The sequence below is a fragment of the Phyllobates terribilis genome, unplaced genomic scaffold (genome assembly GCF_046119375.1).
Source record: "Phyllobates terribilis strain yellow unplaced genomic scaffold, ASM4611937v1 Scaffold_10__3_contigs__length_209671492, whole genome shotgun sequence".
NCBI classification, from domain to species: domain Eukaryota; kingdom Metazoa; phylum Chordata; class Amphibia; order Anura; family Dendrobatidae; genus Phyllobates; species Phyllobates terribilis.
In genome coordinates, this window is record NW_027362770.1 from 186,464,263 (window position 1) to 186,488,319 (window position 24,057).

A 24,057-nucleotide genomic window follows, 5' to 3' on the forward strand; every position below is an offset into this window, starting at 1 on the left:
CCGCTGCATCTAGTCTCTTGTACAGTCTGCGGTGGTGTGAAAGGACCAGCCATGACGTCATTTAGTCATGTGACCGCAGACGTCATGGAAGGTCCTTTTAGTCCATCGCGAGCCACCCAACACACCAGAGAGAAGACCAGGAGCCATCAGAGGCAAGTACAATCTTTATTTTTTTTTTTGATTTTAACAGGTTCTATGGTACCCGGGTCTGGATGAGAGTCCTCTTCTCCAGACCCAGGAACTATCTGCACATTGAATCGCTTAATATCCGCATGTAGTCATGCGGATATTAAGCGATTCAATGGCTTCAATTACGCTGAGTGTCTGCAAAATTAATGGACATTGCTGTGTATTTTTCTGCATTGATAATCCGCAGCATGTGCACAGCACACGCGGATCATTGGGGACCATAGGGCACGTATTACCAAGCATTTTTTGCTGGTGAAATTCCATGGCAAAAACGCATAGTGGGCATGCAGCCTAAGAATTGCAGGTGTAAGGAGTCTGTACGAGAAATATCTGGTTGTCACAGCATTTATACATGATTGTTAGTACAGTATAATATGTCTTAGGACTTTTACTAATAAAGGATTTATAAATCCTTTATGTATTAAAATGGAAAAAAACAAAACAAAAAAAAAAACCCAAGCTAAAAACAAAAAGTGAAGCAGTTGCCCATAGTAGCCAATCAGATAAGCTGTGACATTTCACAAGGTCTGAGAAATGAGAGGTGGAATTTGATTGGTCATTATGGAAAACTACTCCACTTTTCATAGATATCCCCCCCCCCCCCCCCCATGTATTTATATACCCTTCTGTCTAAAGCTGCTTTCACACATTGCGTTTATTCCTCCCCCCCTGTACCATGTGATCGCAAATTTAAACTTACCCATCAGCTAGCCAGGCCCAATTATGAACAGAAAAAGTACATTGAATTTGTCATATTTCTATATTAAAAATGGAGTAGATATCATTTGCCAAACTTCTGGTGCCATTAGATATCAGTAGAAAAGGAAATGCCCCTCAGGGTCACACCCGAGTTGTTCGTGTGTTGCTTTACACTGCAGCATGTTCTATCTTGGGGCAATTTCTGCTGCAAAGACACCAGAAAGAACTATGATAGTTTACCAACATAATGATATTAAAAGGGAGGTACTGGGGAGCAAGACATTAAAAAATAGACTTGGCCTTATCCAGAGGACATAAAAGGTTACTGTAATTTAGCCTCTGTATTAGAACCTCAGGTGACTTCTTAGATTCATATAGTGCAGATTTAAGACCCCGATTATTCTTCTATGATGGTTGTGTCTTTCATCTGCTGCTCCCTGTTATCCTTATAGAACCTTCATATAAACATAATACAGCATGAAGGGGCTCGGTGAATTCGGCAGTGAAGGTGTGCAATAGCCTGATGGGTTTACATAGCTCATAAAAGGACAGCAGCCCGGCATCATAATCCAGATATATCCTGACTCTATTACTGGAAATCTGGTGACGCAACAGGATCTCAGTACCATCATGTTTTAACGAATACTGAGTACTTAACAGAAGATTGCCACACAAACGCCAGGACTTGTTGTTATATCCAATAAGTGAGTGAATCCCGCTCCTGTCTATACTGGGGTAACACATCCCCAACCTCCACCTCCTCGATCCACTGATCTCCACATCCCAGTAATGTCGTCCTGAGTAGAATCCCGTCCCGCTCATCACCTGATTATACTGGAATCTCTCTGCTGTTTCTGGACGATACTGGTACATTAGTGTCCAAGTCGCAGTTGTCAGGTCGTCTGATATATGGAGATTATTATGAGCAGTGTTTACATCTAGTAATATGTCCGCAGGATCCTGCACATAGAAGGTCACATTTACAGCTCTTATTATATCAGATAATGATTGCGAGATCAGCTCTGCATCCCAATCACCTACATCATCCTGTCCACTCATGTCCTCATCATGTCCTCCTGTGGCTTCATCACCACCATCATGTCCTCCTGTGGCCTCATCACAACCATCCTCGTCAGAGTCACGAAAGTCACTGGTGTCCGGTTTCTGTAAGACAGTCAGTGGATCAGTCATGTTACACCGCTCCTCAATGTGCCTCATCTTCCTGGACAGCTGGTCCTTCTTTATTTCCAGCTTCTGAAAGACATGTGACAGCGACACCTTCTCTTCTAACCTACTGATGTCAAGCAAGACCCTGTTCTCCAGGGCGTCCACCCGCCTCCTGATGTCTATGAACAGGGTAGTGACTCTCTTGGATTCTACTGCCACTTTTTCTTGAACGTTTCTCCCGAGCTCCTCCAGACTCTGAACTCTTTCCTCAGTCTGTTTTCTTTTTCTGATCACTTTCTGCTGAACATTGCTCAGGTTCATCATCTTCTTCTTCTCCGAAGCCTCATCCAGCATCTCTACCTGGTGGCCCATATGTTCTCCGGTCAAATGGCAGGACACACAGATGGAAACAGCATCCTCAGTGCAGTAATATTCCAGGATCTTCTTATGGACAGAACATTTCCTGTTCTCCAGAGAAGAGCTGGGATCAGGGAGGACATGTTCTTCCTTGCTGTGATCTTTAAGGTGATTATCACACAGAAAAGCCTCACACAGCAGACAAGATATAACAGCAGGTACAGAAGAGTCAATACAGTAAGTGCAGCGGATTGAGGCATCATTACCACGATTAGACCAGAAATTCTCCACTACATTACACAGAGTTATGTTCTTCATCAGTGCTGGCCGCTCCTGAAACTCTTCTCTACATTCAGGACAGGTATAAACTCCAGGCCAGTCCTGTGTATCCAGGAACTGATTAATACAGGCCCGGCAGAAGTTGTGTCCACACCTCAGGGTTACCGGATCTGTGTACAGGGTCAGACAGATGGAGCAGTCCAGCACCTTTTCAAGACCTGCAGACGCCATCGCTGAAGGCAGAAGGAAGAAATGAAGGTACAAGTTTATAAAGATCAGAGAACAGCAAGTGTGATCTCAGTTTATAACAAAAGACAAGGTTGAGTTCCATAAAGGGTTTACTATAAGCTTTTGAGGTATAAAAATAACAAAATCACTGATTTTCTCATTACATGAATTATAAACCAGACACCATATAGGTACATGTTATGTCTGGAGAAAAAAAAAAGCAAAAAACACACAGGATCTTTGAATGAGACCTAAGGCTACGTTCACATGAACTTGTTTTTCTGTCCATGTGCGCAACGTACAGCATAACATGTTGACCTTGTGAAGTAGCACATAGGATTCTTTCCACACAAATCTCAGGTCTACGTGGATAAAAATTATTATATATAATTGTCTTAGCCTGTCTGTCTTTCTGTCCAGGAAATCCCACGTCGCTGATTGGCCACGGCCAGACCAATCAGCGACGCAGGATTTCAGAAAAAAGATGGCGGCCGTTAACAGCTCATCTGCCGCACGGAGGTCAGCAGCGATGCAGCCGGGAGATGACAAGCGCCAGCCGGTCATCTCCTGGCTGATCGCAGCAGAACTACCCCGACCTCCATGCGGCTACCGTCAGGAGATCAGCGGCTAGGACCGCTGATCTCCCGACAGTAAGTGTGAAGGGAGAACCGGGGAGCGGCGCTGCCGCCGGTCGGGATGCTTCTGCTGTGAGCAGCCAGTCATCTCCCAGCAGACGTACCCGCACAAGCAGCACCGCTCCCAGGCCCACACCAATATGACGCTGATTGGTCACAGCCAACTTTAAACACCGCTCTGCACAGAGGTCAGTGGCGATGCAGCCAAAGTACCACGACCGGTGGCGCCACTGACCTCCATGCGGCTACAGTCAAGAGATCAGCGGCAAGTGTGAAGGGAGGACCGGTGCCGCCATCAGGATACTTCAGCTGCAAGCAGCCAACCATCTCCCGGCTCTTCGCAGCAGAAGTACCTGCACATGCAGATCCGCTGCCTGGTCCTCAGAAATAGGATTCACTGATTGGTGGCTGCCACCAATCAGCAATATTGGCACCAAATTTAAACACAGCTCTGCTGATTGCGCCCACATACATATTCTAGAATACCCAATGCATTAGAATCGGGCCACCATCTAGAGAGATATATATATATAGCACATCTTCTCAGGCATCAGTCAAACCATACGGACAAGCACATTGGGCCAGTCATGTCTAACAGTGGATGTGACTGGTCCACAAATTGAGACCTCACCTGAACTTAACCTAAGGCCACATTCATTATTTGATCAGTATTTTACCTCATTATTTGTAAGCCAAAAATCAGACCTGCAACAGTCAGAAAAAAAAAAAAAAAAAGTATAATAGAAACGTGAGCACCACTTTTGGCTAACAAATACAGAGGTATATAATATAATTTTTTTTTTTTTTTATATATATATATATATATATATATATATATATATATATATATATATATATATATATATATATATATATATATATATATATATATATATATATATATATATAAAACCCATCACCAAATACTCAATGTGTGCATGTGACCTAAAAGGGATGGGTGAGAAAATAAGAAATTATTATAACTACTAGAGGTGTGGTGGTAACAGCAACGTTGGTCAAGATTGAAAACCCATGTATGATGGAGAAATAGAGTAAAGAAACACTGTAAATAATAATAACACCAATTCATAGGCAGAAGAAAAAGAAGCAAATTTACCATCTGTATCTAGAGACAAGGAGGCAAGGGACAGAGCAGCCCAACAGGTATCACCACACAGAGACACTTCATCCAGAGGTATCACATTGTAGGTAGAGCTGTGTTTTATAGCTAACAAAGACTTCTTAATAGGTAAAACCTGAAATGGAAGAAAAGGAGAATACAGCATCCAAAAGGCAGAATGGAGTCCTTCCCGCACCACATATTACCTGTGCAGAATCCTAATAACAGGCAGGTGTGCGGGATAGAGGACTCCAGAGCTAAAGGTCCAGCACATCAGGGAATATGTAATATATGAATATAGCATGTATAAACAGAGACACTGGCAGCCATAAAGACCACATAGAAGGAGACACGGATTAGATAACCACAATGTGTCATAATGGACATGATGAGTAACGACGAAATATAGTGTAAATGTGACAGAATAAAATGGGAGAGACGATTCACTAGTTAGGAATGGACATAAAGCTCAGTCGCTATGAAGTGTAGGGATCACATATGAGAGCAGAGAGAACCGTGGTCACTTGGAAAAGCTACAATTGCTGTGAAATTTTTACAGTGTATCAGTGCAGATAAGGAACAAATAATCAGTCTCTCTCCTGTCCTCATAGTTTGCCACAGTGTGTCAGTGCAGGTAATAAAAGATAACAGCCCAAATATCTTGTTTTGAGATTTTGCTACAATGAGAGTTTGTTACAATGTATCAGTGAGGGTAAGAAACACATCAACAGTCCAAAAATGTGTCCTGTGCTGAAGGTTTGTTACAATTTAAAAGTGAAAGAGAAAAAAATAAAAATCAGCAGCCCAAATCAATGTATCAGTGCAGGTAGAAATGAATAATAAAATAAATATTAGAGCCGTGAAATATAAAATCATTGAGAAATTAGATAACCACAATGTATCATAATGGATACGATGAGTAAGACGCAATATAGTGCAAATGTGACAATAAAATGGCACAGACGACTCACTAGTCATGAATAGGCATAAAGCTCACTCGCTATTGAGTGTGGGGTGGCGAGAAAAGTGGTCACAAATAAATGAAAGAATTTCTGTATGTCCGTGAAGTTAATCCCCCCTTCCCAAAAAATGCACCTGTCTCAGAAATCACACCTAAAGTCATTTTCACACGTTCAGTATTTGGTCAGTATTTTATACCAGTATTTGTAAGCCAAAATCAGTAGTTTGGGAAACGTGCGGAAGAGGTGCTCATGTTTCTATTATATTTTTCCCCTGATTGTTCCTCTTCTGATTTTGGCTTAGGCTGTGTGCCCACGATGCGTTTTTCAAGCGTTTTTGCTGCGGAACGTGCACATGCTGCGGAATTTTCCGTGCGGAAAAATCCGCAGCATGTCCATTATTTGTGCATTTCCGCATGCGGATTTGCCTACTCAATGCATTTGAAAAACGCATGGCAAATCCGCATGTAAAAACGCTTCAAAAACGCGTGTTAAAATCCGCATGCGTTTTTACTGGCAAGGACATGCAGAAAAGATGCGGAAATTTTCTGCTTCAATTCTGCATCGTGGGCACATAGCCTTACAATTACCGACATTAAATACCGAGCAAATACTGAACATGTGAATGTGGCCTAAAGCATTAGATCCTGATTGACTTTATTACTATCAGCGTTGACTCTCCCTTGCGTTTAAGAAAAGTATTCACATACTCCGGGGCTGTCAGGATACCAAAATTTGGGCTGGGTGTGTTGAGTCCCCTCTAACTCCTTTCGGATTGCGCCTGTGCCTCCTCTCGCCCATTTCTTATGTTCCCCTGACTCGGCAGCATCAGGCACAGTTGAAGACGTTTAATTATTTTCCAGATATTTATGGTCAGTATGGTTGGTCATTGGGAATTTATCCCCTTCAAATACATTTCTTGAGCTAATTTTATGGCTAGGAACTTATGGTCACTGATAAAATAATTCCATTCTGCTGGAAAACATTTTTTTGGAGAAGAATCTGCAGACAAAACTTCTTGATCCATAAGAATTTTGTGAGGCATCCACATCAAGAAAAAATGGCCTGTTTACATCAGGATGGTATAGGACTAGAGTAGGCAAACCAATATTTAAGTTCCTGGAAAGCTTGAACAGTGAAATACAACCGGTTCCAAGAATTAGCTCCCTTCCGAATTATGCCGTTAGGCTATGTGCCCACGTTGCATTTATGAAGCAGAAAATTTCTGCTTCATTTCTGCAAGTCCTCTCCCGGAAAAACGCATGCGGAATTCCGCACGCGTTTATCGCGCATTTTTCGCGCGTTTATCACGCGTTTTCCACATGCGGAATTGCCTTGCGTTTTTTATGCATTGGACAAAGGCAATTCCGCTTGCGGAAACGCAAAATTAAATGACATCCTGCGGATTTTTGAACGCGGCATAAACGCTGTGGAAAAATCCGCAGCATGTGCATAGAACTTGCGGAATCCCATTGGGGACCATGGGGTGCGGATTACCAAGCGTTTTACAAGCGTTTCCGCTGCGGAAATTCCGCATCAAAAACGCTTGAAAAACGCTACGTGGGCACACAGCCTAGAGGACAAAACACTCTTCCTGTTCCTGAGCTTCTCTTTAGTTCGTAGGGTGCTTCTGCAGGCCGTGTTGACACTGGAGAAACTGCAGGAACATGGAGAGGAGATGTTGAATATCTGGTCGAGGTCCCTAAATGGGTAGTGACAAAATATATGTGTGACGAGAGACTCTAATGAATTGGATATGCTTGAAGATTTAGGCCTTTCATGTATTTCTCAGCAGTAAGGCCTGAGATTCCTCTTTTTAATGCATAGATCTCGTTTGACAGATGATTCTCCGCCATTATTCACAGGACAGAATGACATACAGATGTCATGAGATTTATATTAAGGCCACGGCCCCACTAACAGTATTTGGTCAGTATTCGGTCGGTATTTTTTCTCTGGAGTGGGATCCAAAACCAGGTGAGGAACAATCAGAGAAAAGGTCTAATAGAAACAAGTCACCAATTCTGCATTTATCACTCATTTCTTGTTTTGACTCCCACTCCTGAGAGAAAATACTGACCGAATACTGATAATGGGGCTGTGGCCTAAAGGTTATTATTTCATGTACATCATATCAGTTATCAATCCCATTGATCATCTCATATTTATATATTGTTCACAGCAGCTTATGATAAAACCACCAAATCTGTATGACAGGATCCGGTGCAGCACGGAAAGCCTCAACAAACTGATTAACTAATAATAATTAGCTGCAGACTTAGGCACTTTTTGTGTTTTATAGACCGTGTACAGATTGCAATACACAAACTGATCACGAGTGCAAACCTGAGCGAACAGCTTCATATACGCCGTCAGTCCGTGCACTGTGGTCCATACGCTGCTTTGGGCCTTATTCACACATCCGCATTTTGCAACAGTATTTTAGAACTAAAATCAGGAACAGAACTGACAGAGAGAGAAACTATAATGGAAAGATTCCCTCTTGTGTGATGTGTAGCCTCTACTAGTTTTGCTGTGCAAACACTGATTAAACACTGACCAAAATCACTGCTAGAATGTATCATACATTATATAGTATAGTATTGCATTGAATCATAAAATAAAAACTTAAAAAGGGAACTTAAGAAAGTCCCTTAAATTACAATTAAAAGATATCTGAAAATACATAGGCCCCAATTTATCAGTTTTCTCCAGAATTCTGGCATGAAACTGTTCGAAGTGTTGCTACATTTCTGTGCCATTTGTAGTTTTGCAAAATTTTTTTTACGTTGGGTGTTTTTAAACCAATACTGGTCAGCTCCGAGATAGGTGGAGCAATGCGTGGGGGCGAGAAGCTGGACGTTATACATCGGAGTCAATGGGACTGAATGAAAAACCCAAAAACCATTATTAAAAGGGGTGTTCATAAAAATGGAAAATGAAAATAATTTATTTTTATTATTTATTTTTCAGAGCACAATTGATTCCGTGGTGCAGTGCATGAGAAGGGGTTTACATACAAAATACAAATATAGATTATAGAGACCAACTAACAATAAGTGACTGATACAGAAAGGAGAGGGCCCCGCCCTTGCGGGATTACATTCTGCAGAATAATGGGGAAGGAGATAGTAGACTAGGTGGTGAGGTTGGTCATTGCAGTCTGTAAGCTTTCTTGAAGAGATGCGTTTTCAAGTTGTGTCTGAAAGTTATTAAAGTGGTGGATAATCGAGTATGTTTGGGCACAGAATTTCAGATGATGGGGGAGAAGTTTTGGAGGCGATTGGGTGAGAAATGAATAACTATAAATGGAGAGAAGGAGGTCTTGGGAGGACCGGAGATTACATGTTGAAAGATATGGTGAGATTAGTTCGGAGATATATGGAGGAGATGGACGGCTTTGTAGGTCAGTTAGTAGTTTAAACTGGATACATTGGGGGAATTAAGAGCCAGTGAATGGATTTGCAGTGGGGAGAAGCGAAGGAGTAGCGAGGAAAGAGGTAGATTAATCGGGCAGCAGAGTTAAGGACGGACTGGAGAGGTGCGAGAGTGTTAGCAGGGAGGCCATAGAGGAGGATATTGCAGTAGTGAAGGCGGAAGATGGTGAGGGCATGCACTAACATTTTAGTAGATTCAGTTTTGTGGAAAGGACGGATTCTGGAAATATTTTTGAGTTGGAGGCAGCAAGAAATGGTAAGCACTTGGATGTGTGGTTTGAAGGACAGACAGAGTCGAGGGTTACTCCGAGTAGAGATGAGCGTTGTTCTACTCGAACTGTTCGCCAATCTCAAATTCGAGCTGTTTTGGGCGGTGTTCAAGCCGTTCGGCGAACACGAACAATTTGAGAAAAATTCGGCTGTTCGAGGTTATGTTCGATAACTGTTCGTGCACCAAAATCATAACTGGATTTTTTCTCAGTAATGATGAAAATTAATGTTAATACGCAGTTTGAGTGTACAGCGGGGTGGGGGGAGGGGCAGGGGATGGATCTCTGCAGGAACAATGAAGATCTCCATTTTTTTTTTCTCTTTCCTGCATTTACAGTGGGGAGGTGCAATCTGTCAGCCTATCAGCAGCGCACACACGGAGCGAAGTGCTTTTTTTCACACAAGCAAGGGCATGTGTCATTGGCAGTGTATGTCACATGTCCTTGCCCTATAAGACCAAGCCATTTTCCCCGTCGCCACCATTTTCTCACTGCTGCAGCTGCGTGTTAGACGGTACCGCTGTTGCTGTGTGCGCTATACCTTGTTAATTTCAAGCCAATTTTCGCACAAATCTACAGATAGCTTGGGAGTAGGGAATAGTTGTGATTGCAGTCCTTTTAAGGACTAGGTTACAGCATTTCCTACGACTTTTATCAGGCAGGTCTGTGCTCTTAAATAGATAGATTGTGGGAGTAAAGACTAATTGTAATTGGAGTCCTTTTCAGGACTAGGTTACATCAGTTCCTATCAGTTTTTGCCAGGCAGGTCTGTGCCAGTGCTGTGCAAGTTTTTTTCACAGCATTTGGCTGAATCTAGCAAAGCTAATCCTTTTTGGCCTATTGCAGAGTGTGTTAGTCAGTGGAGTAGCCTATCTGTGTTGCAAGATATACCACCTGTGTATAGAATACCAATTTTTTTACTGCACCTAGTGAAGTAAAATCTTTTGGGCATAGCATCATTCTATTAGTCCATCTATACTGACCTCAGGTTGCAAATTGAATATAATTTTTTTCTGCATCTAGCTCTGAAAAAATATTGGGCTTCTAGCTGTGTGTGGGACTTGTTGTATTAGTCCATCTATACTGACCTCCATCAGGTTGCAAACTGAATATATTTTTTTCTGCATCTACCTCTGAAAAAATATTGGGCTTCTAGCTGTGTGTGGGACTTGTTCTATTAATCCATCTATACAGACCTCCATCAGGTTGCAAACTGAATATATTTTTTTCTGCATCTACCTCTGAAAAAATATTGGGCTTCTAGCTGTGTGTGGGACTTGTTGTATTAGTCCATCTATACTGACCTCCATCAGGTTGCAAACTGAATATATTTTTTTCTGCATCTACCTCTGAAAAAATATTGGGCTTCTAGCTGTGTGTGGGACTTGTTCTATTAATCCATCTATACAGACCTCCATCAGGTTGCAAACTGAATATATTTTTTTCTGCATCTAGCTCTGAAAAAATATTTGGCCTTCTAGCAGTGTGTGGGACTTTCTCTATTAGTCCATCTATACTGACCTCCATCAGGTTGCAAATTAAAAATAATTTTTATCTGCATCTACAGTACCTCTGAAAAAATATTTGGGCTTCTAGCTGTATGTGGGACTTGTTGTATTAGTCCATCTATACTGACCTCCATCAGGTTGCAAATGGAATATAATTTTTATCTGCATCTAGCTCTGAAAAAATATTTGGCCTTCTAGCAGTGTATGGGACTTTCTCTATTAGTCCATCTATGCTGACCTCCATCAGGTTGCAAATTAAAAATAATTTTTATCTGCATCTACCTCTGAAAAAATATTTGGGCTTCTAGCTGTGTGTGGGACTTGTTCTATTACTCCATCTATACTGACCTCCATCAGGTTGCAAACTGAATATATTTTTTTCTTCATCTACCTCTGAAAAAATATTGGGCTTCTAGCTGTGTGTGGGACTTGTTGTATTAGTCCATCTATACTGACCTCCATCAGGTTGCAAATTAAAAATAATTTTTATCTGCATCTACAGTACCTCTGAAAAAATATTTGGGCTTCTAGCTGTGTGTGGGACTTGTTCTATTAGTCCATCTATACTGACCTCCATCAGGTTGCAAATTGAATATAATTTTTATCTGCATCTAGCTCTGAAAAAATATTGGGCTTCTAGCTGTGTGTGGGACTTGTTGTATTAGTCCATCTATACTGACCTCCATCAGGTTGCAAACTGAATATATTTTTTTCTGCATCTACCTCTGAAAAAATATTGGGCTTCTAGCTGTGTGTGGGACTTGTTCTATTAATCCATCTATACAGACCTCCATCAGGTTGCAAACTGAATATATTTTTTTCTGCATCTACCTCTGAAAAAATATTGGGCTTCTAGCTGTGTGTGGGACTTGTTGTATTAGTCCATCTATACTGACCTCCATCAGGTTGCAAATTGAATATAATTTTTATCTGCATCTAGCTCTGAAAAAATATTTGGCCTTCTAGCAGTGTGTGGGACTTTCTCTATTAGTCCATCTATACTGACCTCCATCAGGTTGCAAATTGAATATAATTTTTATCTGCATCTAGCTCTGAAAAAATATTTGGCCTTCTAGCAGTGTGTGGGACTTTCTCTATTAGTCCATCTATACTGACATCCATCAGGTTGCAAACTGAATATATTTTTTTCTGCATCTACCTCTGAAAAAATATTGGGCTTCTAGCTGTGTGTGGGACTTGTTCTATTAATCCATCTATACAGACCTCCATCAGGTTGCAAACTGAATATATTTTTTTCTGCATCTACCTCTGAAAAAATATTGGGCTTCTAGCTGTGTGTGGGACTTGTTGTATTAGTCCATCTATACTGACCTCCATCAGGTTGCAAATTAAAAATAATTTTTATCTGCATCTACAGTACCTCTGAAAAAATATTTGGGCTTCTAGCTGTGTGTGGGACTTGTTCTATTAGTCCATCTATACTGACCTCCATCAGGTTGCAAATTGAATATAATTTTTATCTGCATCTAGCTCTGAAAAAATATTGGGCTTCTAGCTGTGTGTGGGACTTGTTGTATTAGTCCATCTATACTGACCTCCATCAGGTTGCAAACTGAATATATTTTTTTCTGCATCTACCTCTGAAAAAATATTGGGCTTCTAGCTGTGTGTGGGACTTGTTCTATTAATCCATCTATACAGACCTCCATCAGGTTGCAAACTGAATATATTTTTTTCTGCATCTACCTCTGAAAAAATATTGGGCTTCTAGCTGTGTGTGGGACTTGTTGTATTAGTCCATCTATACTGACCTCCATCAGGTTGCAAATTGAATATAATTTTTATCTGCATCTAGCTCTGAAAAAATATTTGGCCTTCTAGCAGTGTGTGGGACTTTCTCTATTAGTCCATCTATACTGACCTCCATCAGATTGCAAATTGAATATAATTTTTATCTGCATCTAGCTCTGAAAAAATATTTGGCCTTCTAGCAGTGTGTGGGACTTTCTCTATTAGTCCATCTATACTGACCTCCATCAGGTTGCAAATTAAAAATAATTTTTATCTGTATCTACCTCTGAAAAAATATTTGGGCTTCTAGCTGTGTGTGGGACTTGTTCTATTACTCCATCTATACTGACCTCCATCAGGTTGCAAACTGAATATATTTTTTTCTGCATCTACCTCTGAAAAAATATTGGGCTTCTAGCTGTGTATGGGACTTGTTGTATTAGTCCATCTATACTGACCTCCATCAGGTTGCAAATTAAAAATAATTTTTATCTGCATCTACAGTACCTCTGAAAAAATATTTGGGCTTCTAGCTGTGTGTGGGACTTGTTCTATTAGTCCATCTATACTGACCTCCATCAGGTTGCAAATTGAATATAATTTTTATCTGCATCTAGCTCTGAAAAAATATTTGGCCTTCTAGCAGTGTGTGGGACTTGTTCTATTAGTCCACCTATACTGACCTCCATCAGGTTGCAAATTCAAAATAATTTTTTGTCTGCATCTAGCTCTGAAAAAATATTTGGCCTTCTAGCAGTGTGTGGGACTTTCTCTATTAGTCCATCTATACTGACCTCCATCAGGTTGCAAACTGAATATATTTTTTTTCTGCATCTACCTCTGAAAAAATATTGGGCTTGTAGCTGTCTGTGGGACTTGTTCTATTAATCCATCTATACAGACCTCCATCAGGTTGCAAACTGAATAAAAAATTTTTCTGCATCTACCTCTGAAAAAATATTTGGGCTTCTAGCTGTGTGTGGGACTTGTTCTATTAGCCCATCTATACTGACCTCCATCAGGTTGCAAATTGAATATAATTTTTTTCTGCATCTAACCCAGCCAATAGTTTTGGCCTAATACCACAGTTTGGCCACTCAGCTCTGCTCGGTTCCCATCCATTGTTTTTTTGTGCAAACAACTCCAGAGTTGTGAATTAGTTAACCACCAAAATGAGTGGAAAAAGGCCTGCTGCTGGTGGAAAGGGGAATAGGCGTGTTGGGAAGGGGAAAAAAGGTTGTGTCCGTGGGGTAGGTGTTAAAGCAACAGTAACATCTGCAGAAGAAAGACCATCTTCCAGCCAAACTAAAATGTCTACTTCTTTTAGCGGACAATGTGATAAGATCCCTTTCTTATGGCCACGCCAATCGCTACAAATTCCAGATGAGGCACAAAAACAGCAGGTGCTTCAACGGATATCAAGTGCTCCTTTAAGTGGGCTCTCCTCCACATCAACTTCAACATCACAAATACTCCAGTCCTCAAAGGTGTCACCCCAATCGCACTTGCTTCCTCACAGCTCCCAAATCTCCAGCTGCCCGTCTGAGTATGAGGTAGAACAGATGGTTGAGTCTGCAGAGCTGTTTACTCATACTATAGCCTGGGAATCAGAGGTCGACTCCAGCGCTTCTGTGAATCCAGACGAGGAAATGATCTGCACTGATGCCCAGAATCTTTATGAGTCGGATCCAGGACCAGACGCAGAAGGTTCTGACCATAATGTAGACCCTCATTCCCAAACTGTAACTCCTGTTGGTGGAGACAATGAGGAAGACGATGATAAGACTCAAATACCTGATTGGAGCGACAACTTTAGTTTTTTGTCAGGGCAGGAACAGGTTGGCTCTGAGGACGACGGGTGTGATAACGCACAGGGTGATGATGATGAGGTTGGAGTTCCCACTTACTGTCAACCCACAGTCAGCCAAGAGATGAGGTCAGCAGAGGAGGTGGAGGAAGATGCTAGTGACGACGAGGTCAGGTTGCGCCTTCCTGGACAGAGACGTAGTACTGGAAGCACGTCAACAACTGCATCCTCAAACACAACTCTGCCTCTCACCACAAGTCGTGGTGGCTCTTCAGGTCGCATGGGTGCTAAGCCTTGCATAGCCTGGGCATTTTTTCAGATCGATAAAGATGACCCAACTCGTGTTATCTGTAACATTTGTCAGCAAAAGCTAAGTAGAGGCCAAAAAATACATAGTTTGAGTATTTCATGCATGAACCGGCACATGGACATGAAGCATAAGTTGCAGTGGGAAGCTCAGTGTGCTACAATGCGGCCTAGCCGGCCGGGCCAACCACCATCTGCCATATCTTGTGCATCCGCGGCCTCTTCATCCTCTGTGACTGGGGGGAGAGCAGTCACACCTGTTTTGGGGCGCAGACCTGCCACCTCTTTACCCGCAACAGCCAGCGTGATTGGCAGGTCATCATTTTCTTTGGAGGTGGTAACACCAGCTGGTGTTGAGCGCTGTCCGACATCGATAGCACCACCTTTGGATCAAGGCAACCTAACATGTCCGCCTGCATCTTCCTCACAGACCGGCAGTTTGCCGGGGACACCCTTATCAACCCCGTCTAAGCACAATAGCCAGCCCTCGGTCCCTCAAATGTGGACAAGTAAAAGACCATTTCCTCCTAGCCATGAGAAAGCTAAGAGGTTGAATTTCACCATCTGCAAGCTCTTGGCTACAGAAATGCTGCTTTTCCGCCTGGTGGACACAGAGGATTTTCGAGACCTTATGTCCGTCGCAGTGCCCCAGTACCAGATGCCCAGTCGGCACTACTTCTCAAAGAAAGGTGTGCCTGCGCTCCACCAGCATGTCGCACACAACATCACCGCTTCTTTGAGAAACTCTGTGTGTGACAGGGTGCATTTCACCACAGACACTTGGACGAGTAGGCATGGACAGGGGCGTTACATGTCGCTGACTGGGCACTGGGTAACTATGGTGACAGCAGGACAAGGGGCTGCTGTCCAAGTCTTGCCGTCCCCACGAGTTGTGCGTCAATCCTCTTTATGTCAAAGTTCCTCCACTGCTTCTGCCTCCTCAACCTCCTCTCGGTCTTCCACCTGCACCCAAAGCCTGTCTGGTCATGCCACAAGCTTTCTAACTGCGCAGAAGGGATCCTGCACACCTCCTTACTATGCTGGCAGTAGGGCTCAACGTCATCAGGCGGTTTTTACATTGAAATGTCTGGGAAATGTGAGTCACACAGCTGAGGAGTTGTGGTCAGCTCTGGAGAACCAATTTCATGAATGGTTGTCTCCACTGGACCTGAAACCAGGGAAGGCCGTGTGCGACAATGCTGCAAACCTGGGTGCGGCCCTTCGCCGGGGCAATGTCACACACGTGCCTTGTATGGCTCACGTGTTGAACCTGGTTGTCCAGCAATTTTTAGCCCACTATCCCAGACTAGATGGCCTTCTGCAGAGGGCACGGTCGCTGTGTGCTCACTTCCGCCGTTCGCATCCCGCAGCTCAGCGACTTACATCTCTACAGAAGTCATTGGGCCTGCCACTTCACCGGCTAAAATGCGATGTGCCTACCCGGTGGAATTCAACTCTGCACATGTTGCAGCGACTGTGGCAGCACCGACAAGCCCTGGTGCAATACGTTCTGACGTATAGCCTGGGCCAACGAGATCCAGAGGTGGGGCAAATCACGCTGGAGGAGTGGTCTCAGATCAGGGACCTATGCACCCTTCTGCACAGTTTTGAAATGGCGACGAAGATGTTTAGTGCTGACGATGCCATTATCAGCATGACTATTCCGGTGATTTACATGCTGGAGCACATGTTAAACAGAATTCGGAGTCAGGTGGTGGCACAAGAGGAGGTGGAGGAAGTAGAGGAGGAGGAGTTGTATGCGGAAGGGCTAACATCTGCAAGGTCCAGACGGTCGGCAGCACCAAGGCGGCAGGCATGTGAGGGTGGGGGAGATGGTTTTACCAGGGCGCATGGTAGCAGCCAAACTAGTGAGGAAGGTGCAGGAGCCCAGGAAGAAGTGGAGGACGAACTGATGGAAGACTCATCAGATGAGGGAGACCTTGATCACATTTCTGTTGTGCGAGGTTGGGGGGAGAGGACAGAGGAAGGAAGCATGATTGTTACCTCGCCACCAACACAACAGGGACTTGGTGCTCCTGGATGCGCAACACACATGAGTGCCTTCTTGCTGCACTACCTGCAACATGACCCTCGAATTGTGAGAATTAGAAATAATCCTGACTACTGGGTTGCCACACTGTTAGATCCCCGGTACAAAAGTAAATTTGCAGAAATTATTCCTGCCATAGAAAGGTGTGCACGCATGCAGGAGTATCAGCAGAGACTGTTGCAGAATCTTACATGTGCTTTTCCACAAAATACCAGTGGTGCACGTAGTGAATCTCACAGTTCCAACTTGCCAACTGTGGGACCGTCAAGTGTTCAGCACTCAAACCGTAACAGAACCACAGTATCTGCTGGTAACATCAATTTTGCGGAATCATTTCACCACTTTTTTAGCCCATCCTTTGCAAGGCCACAGGAGACAAGAAGTCTGACACATAGTCAACGCCTAGAGACGATGGTACAGGAGTATCTCCAAGTAAACATTGAAGCCATGACTGTGTCACTGGACCCTTGCTCTTTTTGGGCTTCCAATCTGGATAAATGGCCGGAGCTAGCCACTTACGCCTTGGAGATCTTGTCATGCCCCGCAGCCAGCGTTCTGTCTGAACGTGTGTTCAGCGCTGCTGGTGGTGTGCTGACAGATAAGTGCACGCGGCTCTCCACTGATAATGTAGACAGACTCACGTTCATAAAGATGAACAAATCATGGATCCGAAACGACTTTTCTACCCCTGTGTCATCCTGGGGAGAGTAAAAGCTTGATGATTGGTTAAAATCACCCTACCAACCGTTTTAAGCTTTCAAATTACTAATCATGTTTATCTGTATCTTGGCTGGAAAATAATTTGGGCTTTGTAGCAGTGTGCAGCACTGATTCTATTAGGCCATCTATAATAAGCTCCACCAGATTTAAAATTACTAATCATGTTTATCTGTATCTTGACTGGAAAATAATTTGGGCTTTGTAGCAGTGTGCAGCACTGATCCTATTAGGCCATCTATACTAAAGCTTCACCAGATTTAAAATTAATAATAATATTTAGCTGCATCTAGCCCGGAAAATAATTTTGGGGCTCCGAGATGCGCAAGACACATAAGTGCCTTCTTGCTGCACTACCTGCAGCATGACCCTCATATTGTCAGAATTCGAAGTAATCATGAGTACTGGGTTGCCACACTCTTAGATCCCCCAAACTTTTCGATCAACCTTTTCATTTTAATAAAGACCAAAAAAATGGTCATTTTTGAAATTATAAGCATTAGCAGGTTGTTAGAAACTGAAATCAAACAGTTTTCAACTCAAAACTTTATTCTAGGTGATGTTACATTTTCACATAGGACCCCTTGTTCGAAAGGAGCTTCTGAACTCTCTCGTCCATTGAATTTGTCAGGTTTTGGATGGTTTCTGCTTCAATTGTTTTGCATGAGGACAGAATACCCTCCCAGAGCTGTTGCTTAGATGTGAACTGCCTCCCGCCATCATAGACACTCCTTTTAATGATGCTCCAAAGGTTCTGAATGGGGTAGAGGTCAGGGGAGCATGGGGGTCACACCATAAGTTTGTCCCCTTTTATGCCCATATCAGCCAGAGATGCAGATGTTTTATGTGCAGCATGAGATGGTGCATTATCATGCAAAAAAATGATCTTGCTGTGAAATACACGGTTCTTCTTCTTGAACCATGGCAGGAAGTGCTGTTTGAGAAAATCCACATACATTATGGAGTTCATCTTTAGCGCCTTCAGGGATCCTAAAGGGACCGACAATCTCTCTCCCCATGATTCCAGCCCAAAACATTACTCCACCTCCTCCTTGTTGGCGCTGTAGCCGTGTTTGCGTGGGGTGTCCATCAACCAGCCATCCTCCACTCCATCCATCTGGACCATCGAGCGCTGCACGGCACTCATCCGTAAACAAAACAGTTTTGAAATCAGTCTTCATGTAATGTTTGGCCCACTGGAGCCGTTTCTGCTTGTGTGAAGTGGATAGAGGAGGTCGACAGGATGGCGTATGCACAGCTGCAAACCTCTGAAGGACCCTGCATCTTGTTGTTCGGGGGACGTTGGAGGCACCAGCAGCTTCAAAAACTTGTCTGCTGCTATGACAAGGCTTTTTTGCCGCTGCTCTTTCAACCTGACGTAATTGCCTGTAGGAAAGAGTCCTCAATTTGCCCTTATCAGCACGCACACGTGTGTACTGTGAATCAGCTACATACTTCTTGATTGCCAAGACACTTCATCCTGATCATCGCACAATGTTGATTGTAGTCATGCCTTGACCTAAACACTCCACAATTTGTTGCTTCTCAGCAGTCGACACATCCTTTTTCTTTCCCATTTTGGCAGAAAATGTAGGCTGCTTAATAATGTGAGACAGCCTTCTTAAGTAGTCTTGCCTTTCATTGGACACACCTGCCAAACTAATTAGCACAGGTGTCTGCAATTGCTTACAGTGATATAAAGAGCCCTGACACACATCACCATCAATGAGTTTAACTGACAAACAAACAAATTCTTCCCTTATCACTCCTAAACACTTTTTGCATAATAATTTGGAACACAGTGTACATGTGCTTTTCCACAAAACACAAGTGGTTCACGTAGTGAATCTTACAGTTCTAACTTGCCAACCGTGGTCTGTATGGAGTTGTTCAATAAAGGGCCCAAAATTAAGATAACATAGATGGGAGAGGTCTCTATGAATAGGAATTCCTAAGTATTTGATACCCTGTGAGGGCCAGGCAAAGGGAAAGTTGGACTGGATGGAATCCTATATGGATTTGGGGAGGGAGACATCGAGGGCCTCAGACTTCGCTGCATTGATTTTAAAATTTGACCATGTAACAAAGTGATCTATTTCAGCCATAACAGCATGGATGGATATATGTGATTGAGTGATATATACTAGGACATCATCAGCAAATAGAGAGCACTTGTACTCGGTGCCTCCCACCTCAATCCACCTAATATTGGGGTTATGGCGAATTGATGAGAGCAGGTGCTCCGTCACTAGGATGTATAAGAGAGGGAACAGAGAACATCCCTGCCTTGTCCCATTGGTGATTGTGAAAGGTGATGAAAATGTTCTGACGCGCCCCCTGGGCCTTGGGACACCCGGAGCCGGACCCTTTTTGGTGGATGCTGGTGGTTGTAGTCTCCGTGGCGGCGACCCGATTCTGTGGCTCAGGGCGGTCAAACCAGTGGCGGAACTATTTTTGTGGTTTTGATGTTTAAATGTCCGACTACGCCACCCGTGGATTGCGGTCAGAGTGAACCGCCGCTCCAGGGCAGACCGCTGAGGCTGGTGTTGTGGGTGCAGCAGAGCGTAGCATAACTCCCCACGGGAGGAGTATAGCCTCAGGGCAGTGTATGCGGAGGATAGGGGTGATGGTGCAGGGCAGCAGCAGTAACAACACGGAGTCAGTGATGCAGTCCAGGGCCTTTACTCACAGTTCTTATTATCCAGACCACGTCTGCAGGTAACGGCTGCCCACGTCGTACTGTGCTCACCAGGTGAGGGGCTCAGACAACTCCCAGATAACTTTGGAGCGCTTCACAGGACCCCCTTTGTGTGTCCTTTGTCTGGCCTTTCTTACCAACCCTTCTGTCCGGCTGCCTCGGGCCTCCTCTTGGTAAACTTGGCGCCAGTTTCCCTGACCCTATGTGGTGCCTTCCTAGCGGGTGTAGCGAGGGGCTGCGCCACATAAAATGTCACAGCCTCCTGTTTCTAGCTGAGGGTCGTTTCCTGCCTCCACTAGTTTCGGGGACCGGTCTCCCCCTTTGGCCTGACCCCTCCACACAGGTGGATTCGGGCGTGCGGTGGCGACTCGCCCGTCCGCACCCCTGGGATCCCTTCGTTCCTCGTTCCTGGAGCCTTCTCCGCTCCTGTTCCTTCCTTCTCCCTCTTCCAGGCCTGGGCCTCTGTTACTAGGCCCGCCTCCGGAGCAGGGCTCATGCAGAGCCCCTGCTCCCTGCCACTTCTGCTCAGACTTCTCTGCACTGAACTAAGATGGTGCCCACCTTTTATACTCCCTTCTCAATGCACCCAGGAACTGCTTCCTCCCTGCTCCTGCACTACAGGGTTCCCCTTCCTCAGTGTTCCCTCCCCCCACTCCAGCCAGGGACAGGGACTGTCGTGCCCATCTCAGGGGCATATTGGTCGCCCTGCCCCACGGCAATGTGGTGTAATGCATGCAGGTGTCGGGTCCTGATCCACACTACATCCTTACCTGAGAGTGAGATATCACACCTCTGGGTGAGGTGCAATACCTCTGTAGCAACCGAGCCCTCAGGGTGCTACAGTTCCATTTATCTTCAGCCTAGGTGACGTATTGCGATACAGGGCCGTGATTTTGGCTATAAAAGGGTCCCCTAGACCCCTACCCCAAGCTTTTTAAGAGAATCATATATGGCGTGCCAGGAGACTCTATGGAATGCTTTCTCAGCATCCAACGAGAGTATCTAATTACAAATTTTTAACTGCATCTAGCCCAGGAAATACTTTGTGCCTAGTAGCAGTGTCTGCTAGTCAGCGGATTATCCCGGCTGTTAAGCAAGCTACACCACCTGTAGTTTGGACACTTAATTTTTTCAAAGGAAATGCTTCGGGACCACGGGATACTCAGTGAAGAGCATCAGGAGGCACCCCAAGGCATAGGGGCTGGGACTGGCAGTAGGATGCCTTGCGGTGGACAGCCGAGCTCGATCCTTATAAAAGCTTTTTAACTGCAGCAGCTTTAGTGGACGCTACTGGAGCTGGAATTACGCGGCTGCTGGCATGAGACTTGCCCTCCAATAGATCCTTGTAAATGGATTTAAAGTGTATTCATTCAAATTAGAGAGACAATTTAAATTAAAAAGCTTAGAGCTGCCTCCACCACAGGGGGGCTCGCTCGACCCACCAGCGGACAGGCACCAGTATTGGGAGAGGGGGGCTGGCCGTCAGGGTTCACCGCGGCTCTGGCACAAACCCGGCGACACGGAGGTGGCACGGGCAGGAGCAGACTGAACGTGTCGTCTTCTCACTTTTTGGATTTTAGAAGGGCATGACATGCCTATATCTGTGTCTCCCCCTCCTTTTACTCCTCCACCTCTTTTCTTTTCGCATGACTATATGTACTTGTCACTTTTCCATGTGTTAGTTGTGTCTTCTGAGCAGTTTGTCAGCTTTTGGACACCTTTGAAGGTGTTTTCTATGTGTTTCCATGTGTTTTTGTTTGCCTGCCATTGGTTTTAACGGTGTTCGAAGGTGTTCGACGAACAGTTCGACGAACAGTTCGGCGAACACACGGGTGTTCGACGAACCGAACCGAACTCGAACACTACGGGGGTGGCTCAACACTAACTCCAAGGTAGCGAACTTCTGGTACAAGGGAAAGCATGATATAATTTATTATGATAGCTAGATCAGGTAGAGGGGTTAGGTGAGATGGAGGAAAGATGATTAATTTAGTTTTGTCCACATTGAGCTTTAGGAAGCAAGTTGAGAAGAAGGAGGATATGGCCGATTGACACTCTGGGATTCTGGACAGCAGAAAGTTGACATCTGGGTGAGAGAAGTAGCTTAGATATCCATGGTTACGACCACTCATATAGTGACAGTTAGTGGTCGTAACGATGGATACCTAGGCTACAGGAACAACTTGCATATGGGGTAAGCGACATAGCTAATCAGAAGAACTATACTATATTTCTAACTGGAGGTATTTGTTAATATTATTACACCTACTACATACTGGGATTGGATCTTGGAGATCGGAATACCCCATTAAGATTTTTTTAATGCAAATCTAATCAGATATCCATGGTAAAAATAGAGTACAACAAAGTATCACTAGAAGATGCATTTTAACTCCTTTCTGACGTAGGGCGTAATATTACGTACCTGGGCCTTAATGACCAGGTACATATTATTATGCCTTGGCGATCGCGCCCGCTCAAAGTCTGTGCTGGTGCGATCGCCGCCGGGTGTCAGCTAATTCTAACAGCTGACACCTGGTACTATGTGCCAGGAGCGGGTCCCGCACCGCTCCCGGCACATTAATGCCCGAAATGTTGCGAAGTTGATCGCGGCATTGTGGGAGCAGGCAGAAGAGAGCCCATCTTACTTTGGATCGTAGACCCCGCACTTTGTGCGTGGGGTCCCGATCATTTACATGCTGACCCGATATCGTCATGATGACATTCGGGTCACCAAGCATCAGGAAGTTAGATAGATTGTGTGCAGTGCACGATCTATCTAACTTGTGCCAGTGCAGAGCTGACAGCCTGCATAGCATAAGGATGCTGCTGCATCCCTATGCTATACAAGCGATCAGCCTGCAAAAAATGAAAGCCCCATAGTGGGGCAAAGTATAAAAGTGAAAGAAAATGTCAGAAAGTGAAAAAAATAAATTGTAAATATATTAAAAAAGAAAAATAATCCAGAAAAGGAAAAATATACTGTACACATAAATAAATATTATTATGAAAAAAAAAAAAAAAAAGTACACGGAACAACCTGACCTATGAAACTGTCCTACTAGTTAACCCCTTTAGTGAACACCGTAAAAAAAAAAAAAACAAAGCAAAAAACAATGCTTTATGAAATGTTTATGAAATGGAAAGAGGGAGGCATATCTAAAGAAGATTATAATGCAGTCTGCAGATCCTGCAGGGCACGTATCAGGTTAGCTAAAGCTGACAATGAATTAAGGCTTGCAAGAGATGTCAAAAGCAATAAAAAAGGATTTTGGGGGTATGTCAAAAGTAAAAGAAAAGTCAAAGATGCTATAGGATTTTTACAGGATGAAAATGGAGAAATGGTAAGAGAGGATGTTGAGAAGGCCAAACTTTTTAATTCCTATTTTGCATCTGTTTTCTCTCAGAAAGAAAATGTAACATCAACTGATTTTCACTGTCCTTTTAAAGGAATAGAAGAATCCAAGTTATCTGTAAACAGAAAGATTGTGAGGGAATATTTAGCTAACATAAATGAGTTCAAGTCTCCAGGTCCAGATGAATTACACCCCAGAGTACTGAAGGAGATCGTAGAAGAAATTTTAGAACCACTCTCCATAATCTTTGAAAATTCTTGGAGAACAGGAGAAGTCCCAGAAGACTGGAGAAGAGCAAATGTTGTTCCTATCTTCAAAAAGGGGAAGAAGGTGGACCCAGGGAACTATAGGCCGGTGAGTCTGACTTCTATACCAGGAAAGATCTTTGAACAAATTATTAAACATCATGTATGTAAGTACCTGGATAAGAATGAAGTGATTAACCAGAGTCAGCATGGGTTTGTAACTAACAAGTCATGTCAGACTAACTTAATTTCCTTCTATGACAGAATCACTGACTGGGT

The 24,057-nt window shown here is 43.8% G+C and overlaps 1 protein-coding gene across 1 annotated transcript; it reads right to left on the reverse strand.

Annotated features, from left to right (window-relative positions):
- Positions 1 to 1,311: 1,311 nt before the first annotated feature.
- On the reverse strand, positions 1,312 to 22,894 carry LOC141164083 (E3 ubiquitin/ISG15 ligase TRIM25-like). Its single transcript, XM_073649240.1, has 4 exons — positions 22,826 to 22,894; positions 4,672 to 4,810; positions 1,980 to 2,924; positions 1,312 to 1,790 (listed from the first exon to the last, which is right to left on the reverse strand). The coding sequence occupies exons 1-4, from the start codon at positions 22,892 to 22,894 to the stop codon at positions 1,312 to 1,314; spliced, it is 1,632 nt and encodes a 543-aa protein (XP_073505341.1).
- Between the last annotated feature and the right edge of the window lie 1,163 nt (positions 22,895 to 24,057).